The following is a 16,823-nucleotide window of genomic DNA, read 5'->3' as shown; positions in this document are numbered from 1 at the left end:
GAAAATGTGCATTTTTATGTGGGATTCTGAGTATGGCAGCACAGACAATGCAAAGTAGTAAATAATCTGTTTTGCTTGTGGCCTTCCACAGAATCACTGTTGGCTTCAGTTAGCAGAGTGTGAAAAATGTGAATGAGAAAGACGTACTTTATATAGGTGTTAGCATTTCCCTCGGGGAAGGTGTAGGGATGCTTCTTTCGGAAGACGTGCCCGACCCGACTACAGGGGATGATTTCCAAGCTTCCTCCACACATCCACACCCGGAATGAAATTTCTGTAAGATATTCCGTGTCAGCTTCGTAAAGTCATGGAGCAGGCTCTGTTCTTGCTTTATCTCATCTCTCATGTTACTTTTTGCCACACTAAATCAGAATGGGCTTTCCTGAGCTCATTTGCCATCTCCTTGTAGCACAGTTTGAGTCGTGATGTCACAAAGAGCCAGGGTGTCAGCAGGACTCTTTATATAGAGCAGGGCTAATGTCTTGGCAAGCATCTTTCTGTTTCCTATAATCAAGGCTCTTTTTGTAGAAAAAGCCCAGCAGGAACTCATTAGCATAATAGGCCACACCCAACAGCAGAAACTCATTAGCATATTAGGCCACACCCCTGACGGCACAGCTCATTAGCACATTAGGCTGCACCCCCATGTTACCAGAAGTGTGGTCATCCATCCACACCCACCTTTTGCTTCTTATTCTATTTACCTTGTTTGTTGTCAAAACCCAGGGCTTTTTTTGTAGCAGGAACTCCTTTGCATGTTAGGCCCCTAATGTAGCCAACCCTAATGAGTTTCTGCTGTTGGGTGTGGCCTATTATGCTAATGAGTTCCTGCTGGGCGTGACCAACTTGGGAGCCAGCCGGAACTCCGTTCCTGCGCGTTCCTGCCCCAAAATAGCCCTGCCTATAATCATTCAGGCAACATATAATACAGACCCACTTTGCTCCACAAAGGAAATCCAGAGTCTCCTAGTGAAGGGTTAAAAAATAAAATCAAAGCCAGAATATGGGCTGTATGCCAGCATTTAAAAATAAAAAATAAAAGTTCAAATGTTTTGAGTCAAACTGAGAATGATTATTTTTACTTAATGTGAATTCCTGCACAGTGTATTCTATGAATGTACACAAAGGAATCAGGTTGTCAAGCTCAATGCAACTCAGGATTTCACATGCTGATGCAATAAAGGCTGCAGGCAGCATGTGTTGTTTTCTCTGGAGCCCCCTCCCTCCAACAGGTTCTGTTGAGGCAAGGCAACCAATTGGTGGCAAAGCACTGTGGTGCCTTGGCAGCAGCAACTGTGAGAAGGAAGGCTCTTACCTCCACTTCCCGGCACAGCTCTTGCATTGGCTCTAGAACCCGAGCATAGCCTCAGTTCACCACATCACCAGCCACAAGATTCAAAGGAGAGCTTTTGTTGATTTGCTCTGCTCCTGCTGGGTTCCAACAGGCACAGCCCTGATCACTCCCAAGGCTTGCCCAAGTCTCCATCCAGGCACCAGAATTTTTAAAATAAAATAAATTGGCAACACTACCACAGAGGACGTTATGCTTGCCTTTGTAGCATGTGGCTTGCTCATGTTGTCTGGACCTCTTGCCCTAATAGCACAGAGCTGAACCAGCTGTCCTTCGAGCTCATTCCAACTCTGCAAGTCAATTTCTGTTAGGAAAATGGAAGTAGCCTTTCAGACAGGAGAACTAGCCACACTGCTTCTTTAAGGAATGAAATATTTATTACGGTCAAAGACCAGCAGGAGGCTCCTTTCAGGATCTGTCGCCTGCCACACACAGAACAACTGCTGGATTCTCCTGCTGATTTTGTACCAAACAACTCCCTGGAAGCTACAAGTGCTTCCAGTTATTGGTTACAGCTGTAAAAATGTAGTAAATTGCTACTAGTGTCTGCCAATCTTACCTACCACACAGAAACACTTTTCACACAAACAACTCACTATCATCAATTAAGTCAGGAACAGTCAATGGCACAAGGAGACAAAAACCCAGTGGGAACCCAGTGGGACCTGCAATTCCACATCAGGTACAAAAGCAGAATTTGACAATCATTCAATATTGTCTCGTTGCTTTCTGTTGTATCCCATATGTCTGTTCTTTATACGTTTTTAGATTCTGCCCAGGACTGTGAGCTACTGCCATCCTACACAGAGTTATGCCCTTCTAAATCCATTGTCTTCAACAGACTTTGAAGGGTGTAACTCTGCTTAGAACTGCATTGCTAGCCGCCTTCATTGTTCATCTAGGCTATGAAGTTGGAAGCACCTCTGGAATAATTCACCTTTACAGAACCCATGTTTCTGATTTCTGGTCTACTTAATTACATTCTTTTTTTTTTTTAGTTTCAGGACACAAGGTACATTCCATGAGAAGGTCAAGCAAACCATTTCAAAACACAGCTCTTAAGTATACACACACTATGATAAAAGGCTTCCAGGGGAAAAACAACAGTGTCAGACAATGGATGGGATTATTGCAAAGCGGGAGCATCTGTTTCTATGGATCACTGGCAAAGCTGCTACATCTGCTAAGACACAGGATTATTTTTCCTTACTAGCCACATTCCCTAGAGGTGTCGAGGTATTAAAGGCAGCTTAAGATCTGTCTCCCTGACATCCCAGTGCCTCCCTTGCTCTTTCAAGGCTGCAGACAACTCCCTCAGATTTACAGCCTCCTTACAGTCGCAAATAATTTTTTTAAAGGGAGAAACAGCAAAGGTTGAATGAATCTCGGCAGCAGGAACAGGAAGGGGCAATATCGTTTCTTAGGCTTCCTGGGAGCAAGTCTAAGAGGTGTCCACAGGACAGAAGCAGGGTAAGCTGACCTTACACAGAGAGCTGGGTTTGAAAGATTTATGACAGGAGTCATACAAAACCTCTCCCTGCCTCAGCTTCTCCTTCTTCCCCCTTTATTGTTTTCCCTATAAGAATTCCCCAAACGATTTTCTCTTCACATATCTGAACAAAAGCTCATATTGAAACAAATATTGTTCATCTTTAAGGTGCTGCTGCTGGACTTTTATTTTGGAGACACAAGACCATGGTTGCCCTTGTCATCAGTCATTTTTTTATGTTTGTGTTATCCAGGACATATCAAGGACAGCCACAATCAGCAAAGGACCTGTTACTGATAAGGGTAATTTTAAGCCTACCCGTCCCCAACACTTATCCTAGCCTTGGCATTTGCCCCACAGATACCATTTACTTGACATAAGGGTCATTCATGAATCAAGCAAAGCAAAGGGCCTTTCCAGAGACGATTCATATATGACCTGTAAATCTGTTGCAAGGGAACAGATGGGTGGGTGGCTACATTCATGCTTAGAGGACCATGCACCATTTATTTTATTTATTTATTTCTTGGGATTTATATCTCACCCTCCCCCACAAGCCATCCTACACAGAGTTATGCCCTTCTAAATCCATTGTCTTCAACAGACTTTGAAGGGTGTACCATCCATCCAGTATTCAGTTGCGGTAGTGCCTAGATTTACTGCTCCCACATGTCATCCTCGAGAGGTTAAAAATAAGTATGCACTAACCTCTTAGAAAAGAACACTGAGAACCCATAACAGATGCTTTAACTCTGCCCAAGTAATAGCCTCTCCCATGGCCACCATAAAGTCATCCCCCAGATGAACAGCTAATTTGGTCTCTGCTTGGTGACACACCAATACAATGCACTGCACTAATTAGAGAGATCTCAAAGGAAATCCCTACCAGACCTTTGGAATTAACTTTGATACGGCCCATTTCTCTCTTCTAAAATGCCTTCAGTGGCTGATGGTGCATCAGATCTGTGTATGCAACATTTTCTTCACTCAAAGATTGTCTTTTTTGTGAACAGATTGCCTGCCTGCCCTTTTTGTCCTCTTAGATAGTGTGAAGTTGATAATGGCATGAGGAGATGATAGTATATATGTCAACACATCATGAAGGAGTTGCTAGAAGGGATGGAAAAGAAAGAAGGAGTCTTTAGAATGTTGGTAGCACTTTAATAAAGGTACTGAACCTTTCTTTGTTTGACCAAATTTCTGTCAAATAATAAGTGGGACTTCTTGAGTTGTGGGCATTTAGTTACAGCAAGAGAATGCTGATAGACAGCCCTCACCCCTCCATCTCAGAACTTCAAAAGAAAACTTGCTCATGGATATAAAGTGACAATGACTCACCAAAGTTCTCTCCACCCCAGATATCCATGGCAGGGTCATATTTCCCAAGATGGTTGAACCAGGCCTTGTCAATCACAAAAAGTCCCCCTGCAATGATAGGAGTCCTACATGGTTTGGGAAGAAAGAAGAAAGTTGTTCAGATATGGTACAGAAATATTAGACGTGCACACCAGCAAACATAGCAAAGTTGGCCAAATCCTTGCATTTCTATTATCTATATACTAACAGCAAAATGGCCAAATCCTTGGATACTTAAATCCAGTGACAGGAGCTGTGAACGGTCAAGGCAGATCTTTCTACAAACTTGAAAAGGGCCCAAGGTTTGCAGAAAAATGTGAAGTAAAAAAAATGCATTGGTTAAAAAACCCAACATTTTTAAAAGGAGCACCTGTTGCTTTAAGCAACAGATTCCCTCAGTGGTCATTGCTAGGTAACCACAGTATTCCAAACATGGTTGTGCCAATAAAAGGCAGGGGGAGGGGGCAGGACCCTTTCCAGGCCTATTTTGGCCTTTGAGGGGGGACTCCTGGGGGCCAGGCTAGGATTTGCCAGCTCCAGGTTGGGAAATTCCTGGAGATTTTGTGGTGGAGTCTGTGGAAGACAGGGTTTAGGGAAGGAAGAGGCCTCAGCCAAATATAATGCCATATAATCCACGCTCCAAGGCGGGCATTTTCTCCAGGGGGACATATCTCTGTTGTTTTTGTCTGGACTATCCAGGTCATGGCTCAGTTGAAGAGCACCTGCTTGGCATGCAGAGTTCTATCCCTGGCACCTCCAGTTAAAAGAACTGGGCTGTGGCTTATTATGAGAGAGACTTCAGCTTGAGACCCTGGAGAGCCACTGCCAACTTTGAGTACACCTGGAAGGAGAGAGAAGCTTACAATGCCCAGGCATTTCATGTTTTCCCTTGGGTCCTAGGCTCAGAGTATTGACCATGAGAGCAGGCTGGGGAAAGTAAAGTAGCATTCCCTGCACAAGCTGGGACACTGTCACTGCCAGGGGTGGATGGTTAGGCTGGGGAAGGCTCAGCAATGGGGGGGGGTATGGAAGTTTTGTAGGTCCCCACTTCTATAATGGTGCTTTTACAATGCACTAAATAATGCACTTTCAATACACTTTGCAACTGGATTTTACTGTGTGAAATGGCAAAATCCACTTGCAAATCGTAGCTGAAAAGGACTCAAACTGCATTATTTAGCATGTGTGAAAGCTCCCTTATTTGCCAATTCCAGTTTGGGAAATACCAGGAGATTCTGGGTGCAGGGCCAGGGGATGGGATGTCAGCAACGTCTAACTCCATGCACCCCATCCTCCAAAGCAGCCATTTTCTCCAGGGGAGCTGAACTCTGTCATCTGGAGGTCAGTTGTAATTCCAGGAGATCCCTAGGCCCCACCTGGAGATTGGCAACCCTATTTACACCCCAGCCTGACAAAGTTCCATTTCTGTTAGATCCAGCCCTCATAACAAATGAATTTGACGTCCCTGGGTTAGAGCTTCAGAGCAGGGTCTGGGAGATCCAGGTTCGAATTGGTTCCTGGGTTGTTGTGAGGATAAAACAGAGGAGATGAGAATAATGTAAACTGCTTTGGTCCCTACTGTGGAGAAAGGTGGGTTATAGATCAAGTAAATAAATAATAAATAGAGCTGAAGATGGGAGGCAAATAAAAAGTAGGTTGATGAATGGCTGAGAAGGAGATAATGAACCAGGTAAAGGGGGGAGGATATGGGGGTTGCTGGGGGAGGGAAAAAGGAAATAGTGTGGAGAGGGAGGGACACAGGGGAAAGTGAACTGCCACCCTACACGTCCTTGAGGGTTTGCTACCATGCGAATAGGCCTGGCTCAGTGGCTGGCACCACACAACTGGGCCATAGTTTTCCCAAGCAGAGGCTGTTGGGGCAAGGGAGAGGTTAGCTGTTGGGTGTAAAGGAGATAGGGTTGCCAACTCCAGGTTAGGAAATTCCTAGATATTTGGGGGTGGAGTCTGGGAATGGTGGGGTTTAAAGAGCAGAGAGACCTCAGAAATGTATATGGCAGAAATTGACAAAATGACCAGGAAACTCAGAAATGTTGAGGCGGAAGAATTCTTTGAAGACTGGAATGATTTTAAAGACTATCTAGAGAAATACTGGGATGTTAAGGACAATTTGATTTGCTTTGTAAACTATTAGGTAAAGATAGTAATGAAATACAAATTATGTATTAGAATGGACGCTTAAAGAATATAAGTTACCTAGAATGTTGTAATAACAAGATTTAAACAATTAAGGATTTAAGATATAAGCGGGTGGTGGGAGCGCTGTGGGAAGTCTATAAGAGGTGGGGGAGTAAGAGGAAATGGATATAGACAAAAACTGATATATGTGAAATGTGTGTTATCCAAATAAAAATTGTGTTAAAAAAAAAGAAATGCATAACACCATAGATGCGACCCTCCAAAGCAACTATTTCCTCCATGGGAACTAGGGTTGCCAACCACCAGGCAGGAGCTGGAGATTACCCATAATTATAACCGCTCTCCAGATGACAGCGATCCATTCCCCTGGAGAAAATGGCTGCTTTGGAGGGTGTGCCCTATGGCATTATGCCCTGCCGAGGTCACTTCCTTGCCCCAACTTCACCATCCTAAGGCTCTACCCCCAGATCTTCAGGAGTATACAAGATTTAAACAATTAAGGATTTAAGATATAAGCGGGTGGTGGGAGCGCTGTGGGAAGTCTATAAGAGGTGGGGGAGTAAGAGGAAATGGATATAGACAAAAACTGATATATGTGAAATGTGTGTTATCCAAATAAAAATTGTGTTAAAAAAAAAGAAATGCATAACACCATAGATGCGACCCTCCAAAGCAACTATTTCCTCCATGGGAACTAGGGTTGCCAACCACCAGGCAGGAGCTGGAGATTACCCATAATTAGGCAAAATGAGATGCCCCCTGAAAGTCCTTTCTGGTTCCTGCTTGTATATTCTAGTACCAAAATCAGCCAAAAATGAGAATACTTAAATCTGGTGACTGAAGCTGTGAAAGGACAAGACAGGTCTTTCTACAAACCTGAAAAACATCCCAGAATGAAGTCTTAAAAAAAAAAAACCTTTATAAAAGATGGTGGGTAAAAAAAATCCCAAAATGATAAAAAGAGAACCTGCAGATTTAAGATACAGAGGCCTTCAGTGGCTTTTCCAGGGCTCCTTTGGCCTTTGAGGGAGGACTCATAGGGGCCAGGCCCACCTTGCAGCAACCACTAGGTGACTTGATACCACCCGACTTGCATGACTTCATTTGGCCTGGCTGCTCTACTGTTCTACAACAGCCATCCTTTCAAAGCCAGTGTGGTGGAGTTTCAGCGTAGGGTCTGGGAGACCCAGGTTTGAAACCCCATCTTGCTGTAAAAGCTCACTGGGTGATATTGGGCCAGTCATATACTTTCAGCCTAATCTACCTTGCTAGGTTGTTGTGATGATAAAAAGGAGAAGAGGAGAATAATGTAAGCTGCTTTAGTTCCCACTGGGGAGAAATGCGGAGTATAAATGAAGTAAATAAATAATGAATATAGCTGAAGATGAGAGGCAAATAAAAGTTAGGCTGGTGAATGAGAGAATGAGGCAGGGAAGGGTGAGAGGATATGGGGGTTGCCAGGAGGAGGGAAGGGAGAAATAATGTGCAGAAGAGGATACAAGGGAAAGTGAGATGCCCCTCACAAGTCCTTGAGGATTCCCTACCAGTGACACACAACTGGGCCACAGTTTTCCTAGGATATGGCTGCTGGGGAGTGGCGCTGAAGACAGAGGGACAGATAAAGTTAAGTTGGCTATTGTGTGGGAAGGAGAGAAGAGAGCAGGAAAAGGGAAGAGGCTCTGGGTCTTTCAGGGAAGGGAAAAAGGAAATCCTGGGAGTGGGGGAAATGAGATGCCTCCCACATATTCTTGTGGGTTCCCATTTGTGATATCTAAATCATGCATATAGCTCTTTAACTCCCAGATTAAGTTACATTAGTCTTCAAGGAGCCTGGCATTTAAAACTATGTATTCTGCAGAGAAGAAACAATTTTGAAATATAGCCGCTTCCAAGGTTCCGTACACTGTCATGGGCCTGCACAGGTTAACTTTCCACCTCCTATTTTCCTCCATTAATTGACTATCAGTTGCTCTCAGTTTCTGTGCCTCCTGGCACATGCTCAGGCCAGTTTTTTATTTTTTATTTACATGTATATGTAAGATATTTTAACGTTATATTGCTAGCTGCCGAGGAGGAGGAGGAGGAGGAGGAGAGTTGGATTTGTACCCCACCCTTCACTCGGAGTCTCAGAGCGGCTTACAATCTCCTTCCCTTCCTCTCCCCACAACAGACACCCTGTGAGTAGGTAGGGTTGCCAGACCACCCGGTTTGGCAGGGGTTGCCCAATTTGGAGGGACTCCTTCCCGCCAGCCAGCTAGCTGGCAGGCATGGGGAAGCGCTGCCCCCAAGAGCAACCACCCACCCTCCTCCCCAAATCTTCCCTGCTGGAGAGAGGCGGGGGCCGTGCACCTGCACTCTACCCCCCAAATTCGGGGCTTGGAATGCCCCGGTATGCACAGCCTCCCCTCCACTTCTCCCCAGCAGTCTTTAAAGGATGGCTTTAAAGGTTGCTGGGAAACGGTGGGGGCTGCACGCCTGCATTTGGGGCTTGGAATGCAGGCGTGCGTGGCCTCTCCCCCACCCTTTACCAGTTTTAAATGCTGCTGGGAAGCAGTAAGGGCCACGTGCCTGCACTCTAAGCCCCGAATTTGGGGCTTGGAATGCAGGTGCGCGCAGCTCCCCCCCCCAGCAGCATTTAAAGGATACCTTTAAATGCTGCTGGGGATAGGTGGGAGTGCTGGCCCCCAACTTGATGACATCACCTCTGTGTGACGTCATCACGTAAGGGATGCACCACCCCCTCCAGTAATGCCCCCAAAGTCCCTCGCTGGGGACTTTGAGGGGACCTGGCAACTCTAGCGGTAGGTGGAGCTGAGAGAGCTCTGAGAGAACAGCTCTGAGAGAACTTATGACTGACCCAAGGTCACCCTGCTGGCTACCTGTGAAGGAGTGGGGAAACAAACCCAGTTCTCCAGATTATAGTCCTGCCGCTCTTAACCACTACACCAAACTGGGTTTAAACAAATTAATCTACTATCCAAGCAATCCTTACTCCTTGTCCTATGCTCCTTTAGTACAGATGCCAACAAAATAGGCAGAAGTGCTCACTTATTTTGCCTAGAACGTTTGTTATGCACTCCCACCTTCCCTGAGAGGTAAGAAATCCAGGGGCAGGAAAATAAGGCTCAGTTTCCATAGGACGAGAGTGAAAGAGAGAGGGTGCAGTTCCAAGCAGAACTACACAATGGGCTTAGAAGGGCAGACCTCTGCTTAGGACCGCACTGAAAGACAGGGCACTGGAAACCTATGGTGTCATTGTAATTTACTAATATACAGACATAGTACACAGGGCTCTAGATTGCCACTGATGCTGCTCTGAAATTCTAAAGAGTAGTCATTGCTCCCACCCAGACACATGTCAGGATGCACCTTTTAAAGCCCCCAGCTCCATATACCTAAATCGAAACAGCAAACACTCCTTCTGTCCCCTCCCCCCCAATCCGATGGGATCAAAGACTGAAGCCATCAGGAACACTCAGCTCTTTGTTAAGTCCCTCATCACCCATCCAGATTGTCAGGGATACTGACAGTGATAGGCCTGCTAATGCTAATCAAGGTAGCCAAACATAACTGTACTGTTTTCTGAGACCGAAAAGATCGAGATGATTCCTTTTAGGCTGTCTACGCTCAGAAATCATCTTGCTCTCTGGACAAGTAAAGTCTCAAACAACCCTTGGTATTTTTCTGCCAGTCATAACTCTCCCCCCCCCGGCACATAATGAGTGGCTACGCACTCATCAGCACAACTCCTACGAGCTTGAAGTTCGCAGCCCTGATTGCAGGCTTCCACACCAAAAATGCATTTAGCACTTGGGGGTTATTTACATGACATTATTTAGTCGGGCACTGTACCGAGTTTTATCCTGCTAGAAGCACCATCTTAAGAGGGAGGGGGAAGTCATACCTACTCAGAAAGACAAAGAAAGAGCTTTTAAGAAGCTTTTTGTAATCAGCTGGATCTGGATTTCAAAACAGACTTATACCCCCTCCCCCTGTTTTCCTTCTGATCAACTAAGAACAAAAGCAAAGAAGTGGCATTGATTGAGATGAGATGCAAAGCAGACTGTGGCCCCTGTCACACGGAAGGTTTTGGCCCAGGAGAGGGACGGATCGGGGGCGCAGCAAACGGGTATGATCTCACCACAACATCTGGGAAGTGGCGTGCACCCGTCCCCGATCCGTCCCTAACCCCGGAAAACTCGCTGCAAAAAAGAACCTCCTACAGAGGAGGACTTACCTGCAGCATCGCAGCAAGCGCAGCCATGGGATCGCCGCCGCACCCATTGTGCGTATCAATCCCGGTTCCCCACAAAACTGCACATGTGCACACATGTGCAGTTCAGCTGCTGTGCTCTTCTTTCTGTGGCTTCCCCCCAGCATCTGATTGTGCTGGGGAGGAAGTGCGCGACGGCTCAGGGGATCTATGTGATCCTGCCGCCGTGTGTCTCTTTTGGTGCGGCTTTAAAAAGCCGCACTTTGCCCATCCTTTCCCCACCCGCCACCCCCGTGTTTCAGGGACCTGTGTTCCAAGCACCACCATTTGCTTCATGGGCCATACATTGCTCTCAGCACCCTGGTACATGTCTTGAAGAGGCTGAGTCCTGAAGAGGAGGACACACTGTAATAAAGCAAGAATGTGGATGTGCCATGAGCAAGTACACTCAGCAAAAGCAACTGGCATAAAGGGGGGGGGGGGATATTGCCAAAATCTCTGAATCTTTTCCCGAATTCCAGACGGCATTTCTGAAGCTCGGTGGGTGGCCAATTTGCTTTCATGTGGTTTCTGAACATGCTGGTAACCAACACTCTGTCTCACGTTAATATGCACATGTTAACATGAACATATTTTATGGGGATATGTGAGAGGTTGCTCCTTACTTCTGCATCATCCATGCCCTGTGTGCTAAGAGGAGATACATGTGACACTCTTGGGGGGGGTCTGATTTGTTGATGGCAGCTGTTCTGCAACTGAGGATGAATGTCTGGATGATAGCCTTTTGAAAATTTCCAACTGCACTATTCTTACAACCTGTCACATGGACATTGTCATGCTTGTAGGCCATATTGAATTCACTCAGAGGAATGACCCCAAGATACCATTTTACCATTACAGCCACATTAGATTAGAAACAGTGGCTTCTCCAAAGTAGCACTAGCTGCATGAAGCCTAAGAATGCTTGATTTTTTTCATCACGCACCCCAGCTGCTGCCAATTAAAAGCTCGGGGGTGGGGGGTGGGGACGACGCTCAGAGATGGAAAGGGTACAAAGGGTGGAATCAAACTGGAATTATTACTTAAGTTAGGCAAAAATGTCATTGTGGAAGCCATAAATCTCCACAGATCTGAATAAATCTGGTCTGAGAGGTCAGAGTACACTGAAGGTTATGGTCATTGATTTCCGTTCTAGGGTGTGGAGTTGGCCCCCCCACAAATTGTAACCCCTCAGTTAGCTTCTCAGTTATGCTGCATTCATCAGATCATGATTACTTTCTGGTTAGTGACAAACCCAGTCACTATAAGAACATAAGAACATAAGAGATGCCAATGTTGGATCAGGCCAAAGGCCCATCCAGTCCAACACTCTGTGTCACACAGTGGCCAGAAATACCAGGTGCCATCAAGAGGTCCACCAGTGGGGCCACTATGGACTACTTAAAACAAAAAAATCAAGATAAACACATCCATTTACTTTGTAATCAAGTGAAGTCTCTCTAACTTTCTGAGTTCTGGTCAGACTCTTATCAGGCCTATGTATCCAATATACACTAAAGTGAAGAATCTTTTCGGTACTTCTACAATTCTTTCCAGAAACCTCCATTCCACTTTTCATCTTCTTCATTCTTATCACTTACTTGATGGGCTCCGTAGGGTCAGTTCGCTTTGACTTCTGCTCTGGAGAAAGCTGTTCCCATTTAAAATGTAGGCTCCAATCAAACCCTAAATACAAAATCAACAGCAGGTACAGAAAAGTTTGAAGTGGCTATTGAAATCAAGACTCATCATATAATCATTCAAATCACCCAGCCCATAAGACTTTTAGTCTATTTAGGAGATGATCCCAAACCCTGAAATGAGTCAAGGATTAAGAGTTACTATTTTAATATCCAGTTTATGGGTTCTTTTGTATCCTTCTGCTGGTCCATATTTATCAGAAGAAGATGATTTGTGATATGCTAGCTCACAAAATGTAATTGATTGATCTATCCTCTACCTCAGCTTTGTCATAGGTCTTGCTATCTGTTGAAGAAATTATTACTAGCCGTTGAAATGTAACGGTGGATTCCAAGGGGACCTTAATCGATTAGCAACAAATCAAAACTCCAAGAATATCAAAACTCTCCTGAAGTTTAAGTAATCCTCATCAAGGTAACATTTGAATTGTGCAGTACCTTCAGGATTTCTTATTCCCCTTACAATATTGTAAGCAGCCCTCTTGGAAAAGTCAGCTGTCCACATGCAAGTTGTTTTCAGGCTCACCTCCTCTCAGGTCTGAAGAAGCTGCCACATAAGCAAAAGTATCCAAGTTGATGATGTCAATAACAGGACTCACCACATGGACTGGATCCTGATAACAACAATGACAGCAATTTAGGTTTCCAAGGTCCCTCGGGATGTGTTTCTACTGTACAGACATTATGCTTCCATGGCACTTCATGTCCTGTATTTTGTATTTGGGGACAATGGGATATTCCCCTAAGATAACAGTTCCAAGAAGTACCCAAGACTGTTTCCCCTGTGGACACCTATTAGGATATGAAAGAGAGAGAATACATTGCCTTCCAATACACTTAAGAAATGGTGGTGGTGGAAAGTGCCATTGAGTTGTAGCCGACTTATGGCAACCCCACAGGGTTTCCAAGCAAAGACACATTCAGAGGTGGTTTGCCATTGTCTGCCTCTGTATAGCGACCCTGGTATTCCTTGGTGGTCTCCCATCCAAATACTAACCAGGGTGGAACCTGCTTAGCTTCCATGATTTGATGAGATTGGGCTAGGCCAGGCCATCCAGATCAGGACATACTTTAAAGGGACTGCAGAAGGCAGCCTGAAAAACAGCTGAGCAGAGGGGAGCAGCATGCTACCCACCACTCAGCTGTTTTGGGCTATGTTCTCCATGTTGGAAAAATTGGCAAAATAGTTAAATATTCAGAGTTTGCAATGGATCTTTGTTCACTGGAGAGGAGGCATTTTCTTTCTATGTAAAAATCTTTATTTATAAAGGGAAGGGCTCATGGGAAATCTACAAAGCAACAAACACGCTTAAGACTACATGCTTGCAACAACAGACACACAGATAGTAATGGAGATTCTTCCTTTCTTCTTGACCCCTAGAAGGAAATCACCTGAATATATTAACCAATTATTGTTAGTAAGTAGGCTCCAGTTTCCCGGGCTTCCTATTGGCTTTCTGCCAGGTTCCCTTCCAGGTCAGTCTAAACAATAGCACACAAGGTAAAGCACATTAACCCTATAATGACTGAATTTTAGACCTTGCAACACACATATTTTCAACACTGCAGTCCCTTTAAAGTTTTAAAGGGACTGCAGAAGACAGCCTGAAAAACAGCTGAGATGTGGGGAGCAGCTTCCTCCCCACCACTCAGCTGTTTGGGGCTGTGTTGTGAAGTCCCTTTAAACTTTAAAGGGAATGCAGAACACAGCCCAAAACAGCTGAGTGGTGGGTAGCAAGCTGCTCCCTGTGGTTCAGCGTTTTTTTGGATTGTCTTCTGCATTCCATTTAAAGTTTAAAGGGATTGCACAAGACAGCTTGAAACAGCTTAGCAGTGGGGAGCAAGCTGCTCCCAGCCACTCAGCTGTTTTTCAAGCTTTCTGCCAACCCCATTTAAAGGGACTGCGGTCCCTTTCAGTTCATGGTTTGGTTCATGGCTCAGCCACAAACTGAACTGCATTTTTCTGGTCTGTGCCCATCCGTAGTCAGGACTAGTTGGAGTATCATGTTAGAAAAGGGGTTTGGATGCAGTTGGTTTGCTCATGTGAATCATCCCAAACAGAGCATGTTAAGAAAATGTCTATGAGGTGCTAATACATAAGAAGCACATTTTCCTGCCACAGAAGGAATTTCTGTCCATATATACACTGCTGCCTTCAACATAGTTACATCCTTCTAAGCTCATTGACTTCAGTGGATTTAGCAGAGTGTAACTCTGCTTAAGATGGCAGTGTTAGCCTCCATAAAAGTCCCAGTGGGTGTTAATTTAATTTTTAATGAATGATGGGTCATGTTAGCAAAGCTGTCAGGGGGTTAGATGCATGCCCTACTGGGCCAACTGATTGTACTGTCATAAAGGGAAAGCCTCTTTCACATGATTGAATGCTAGGCTCTTGTAGAAATTCCTGCAGGAAGGATGTCATTTTCTTGACCGTGTGGCTCTTTTCTAGAAGTGTTACTGGAGGAAAGCGATGGCGAACCTAAACAGCATGATAAAAAGTAGAGATATCACCCTGCCAACAAAAGTCCACATGGTCAAAGCAATGGTATTCCCAGTAGTCATGTATGGCTGCGAGAGTTGGACTATAAGGAAGGCCGAGCGCCGAAGAATAGATTCTTTTGAACTATGGTGCTAGAGAAGACTCTTGAGAGTCCCTTGGACTGCAAGAAGATCAAATCAGTCAATCCTAAAAGAAATCAACCCTGACTGTTCCCTGGAAGGCCAGATAATGAAACTAAAGCTCAAATACTTTGGCCACCAAATGAGAAGGGAGCACTCACTGGAGAAGACCCTGATGCTTGGAAAGATTGAAGGTCAAAGAAGACGGGGACGGCAAAGGAAGAGATGGTTAGACAGTGTCATAGATGCAACGAACTTGAAATTGAACAAACTTCAGAGGACAGCGGAAGACAGGAGGGCCTAGCGTGATCTTGTCCATGGGGTCGCAAAGAGTCGGACTTGACTGTGCGACTGAACAACAACAACTGGAGAAGCATGGAATCTAGCTATGTGAAAGCTACTCCAATAATGTTCTGGTAATATAAGCATCAGCCCACTGGAAATACTAAAGAAAGACAGCAATAGGGGGGAAATTTGGAGGAACAGAAAGAAAGTGGAACATGTGAAAAAGCTGTAATGTCACAATTTCCTGGAATAATCAACTTTTCACCAACGCTGAGCTCATTCCTAAGCAGCTGCTTGCGTAGAAAGTGTGTGTGTTATTTTTATTGCTGAGAACATTACAAATATTTTGCTGAATAATTTAACATCACCTTCTAAGCAAATTCTTCAATTTGGAACCTGCTCCCTTAATAACGGCTGCTGAATGTCAATGGCGAAGCAATGACGGAGAGGCCAAAGAAAAAAACAGATTACAACCCATAAAAAGCAATCATAAGGAAAGGGATGGAAAATTACATAGTATAAAATCACTTATTTAAAAAATGGCTGTGATTTCTCCAGCGTGGAGAAAACAGGGAAAAAGAAATCTGAATATTTGTCTCTTGCAGCTCAATTAACAACTCGTCATGTGTGGAGAGACTACATGAACAAAATATCTGGGTGAGGGAGATTCTGACAGTTCTGAATGGTCCTTTATCTTCCCTTGACTTAAAAAAATATATATCCCAAACTCCAATTACAGCTTAAACTTTTAAGCTCCCCCCACCCTTCAACTTGCTCTCTGCAGGCTTGCAGGCAGAGGCATAGGATCCTAGTCTTGGAAATCAGTCCTGACAGAGGATAAAGGTAGTTCCAGGTGGACAAAGGTGTTCTTAAACAGGGAGTGGACCGAGTTTTAAAACACACCAAACTGGGCTCAAGTAAACCTTTTATGGTTTTGATATGTGTTCACAAGTGTAGGTGCTCAGGAGACAATGATGACTCCAAAACTGGACTTTGGCACTTGGATAGGAAATCTAATTCCCAGAAATGGTGGCATCTCTCAATTGAATAATACCCGAAAGGAAGGCACTCGGGGTGGGGATATTCCACGGACAAGACCAGGATCCCTTCTCTCAATGGCTAACTCTTCATATCTTCTGCCCTCCAGTCCGTCTCCAGGAAAATCTTGGTGTTCGGGCCCACTTTCTGAGAGAGACCCAGGCCACTTCTAGCTTTTGAGGCCCCTTGCCAAAATAAATTTAAAATATGATACCTGAGAACAAAACAAGGCTTTTTTTTTTTTAAAGGGTGAGAGAAATTGTGAAACTTATCAAATGTGAAAAAATGAACAAATGTTTAAGGCCACTCGTTCAAGTCTGAGGCCCAGCCAAGGCTCAGTGGCCCCTCTTGCCCGCACCCTGCTCTGATTGGCCCTCTTGCTGCCTCTGTAGTCTGTACATTTATTCCACCCCGTGCTTTAATATTCATTTTTAAATTAGCATATTTTCACAAATTAGGGCCCCATAAAGAGAGGAGCCAGAAGCCACAGCTGAAAGACAACGGAAAGAAGCCGCCCCGAGGAAAGAACCCCCCCCCCCTCCACTGGGTGCTGGTAGGGATGTCCCCACCCCTGAT

At 44.8% G+C, this 16,823-nt stretch overlaps 1 protein-coding gene across 1 annotated transcript in view; it reads right to left on the bottom strand.

The window, feature by feature from the left end:
* The window catches only part of GALNT14 (polypeptide N-acetylgalactosaminyltransferase 14), a 210,468-nt gene that overhangs the window by 23,330 nt on the left and 170,315 nt on the right, over positions 1 to 16,823 (bottom strand). The window contains exons 7-10 of the mRNA XM_015413873.1: positions 12,832 to 12,919; positions 12,207 to 12,291; positions 4,179 to 4,282; positions 148 to 274 (exon numbers count right to left, since the gene is read on the bottom strand). Of these exons, the coding sequence (XP_015269359.1) occupies positions 148 to 274; positions 4,179 to 4,282; positions 12,207 to 12,291; positions 12,832 to 12,919 (404 nt within the window). The remainder of the gene's footprint in view (positions 1 to 147; positions 275 to 4,178; positions 4,283 to 12,206; positions 12,292 to 12,831; positions 12,920 to 16,823) is intronic.

The sequence above is a fragment of the Gekko japonicus genome, unplaced genomic scaffold (assembly GCF_001447785.1).
Source record: "Gekko japonicus isolate JY-2015 unplaced genomic scaffold, Gekko_japonicus_V1.1 scaffold1392, whole genome shotgun sequence".
In the NCBI taxonomy this organism is placed as follows: Eukaryota; Metazoa; Chordata; class Lepidosauria; order Squamata; family Gekkonidae; genus Gekko; species Gekko japonicus.
This window is presented reverse-complemented; position numbering and strand designations above follow the sequence as displayed.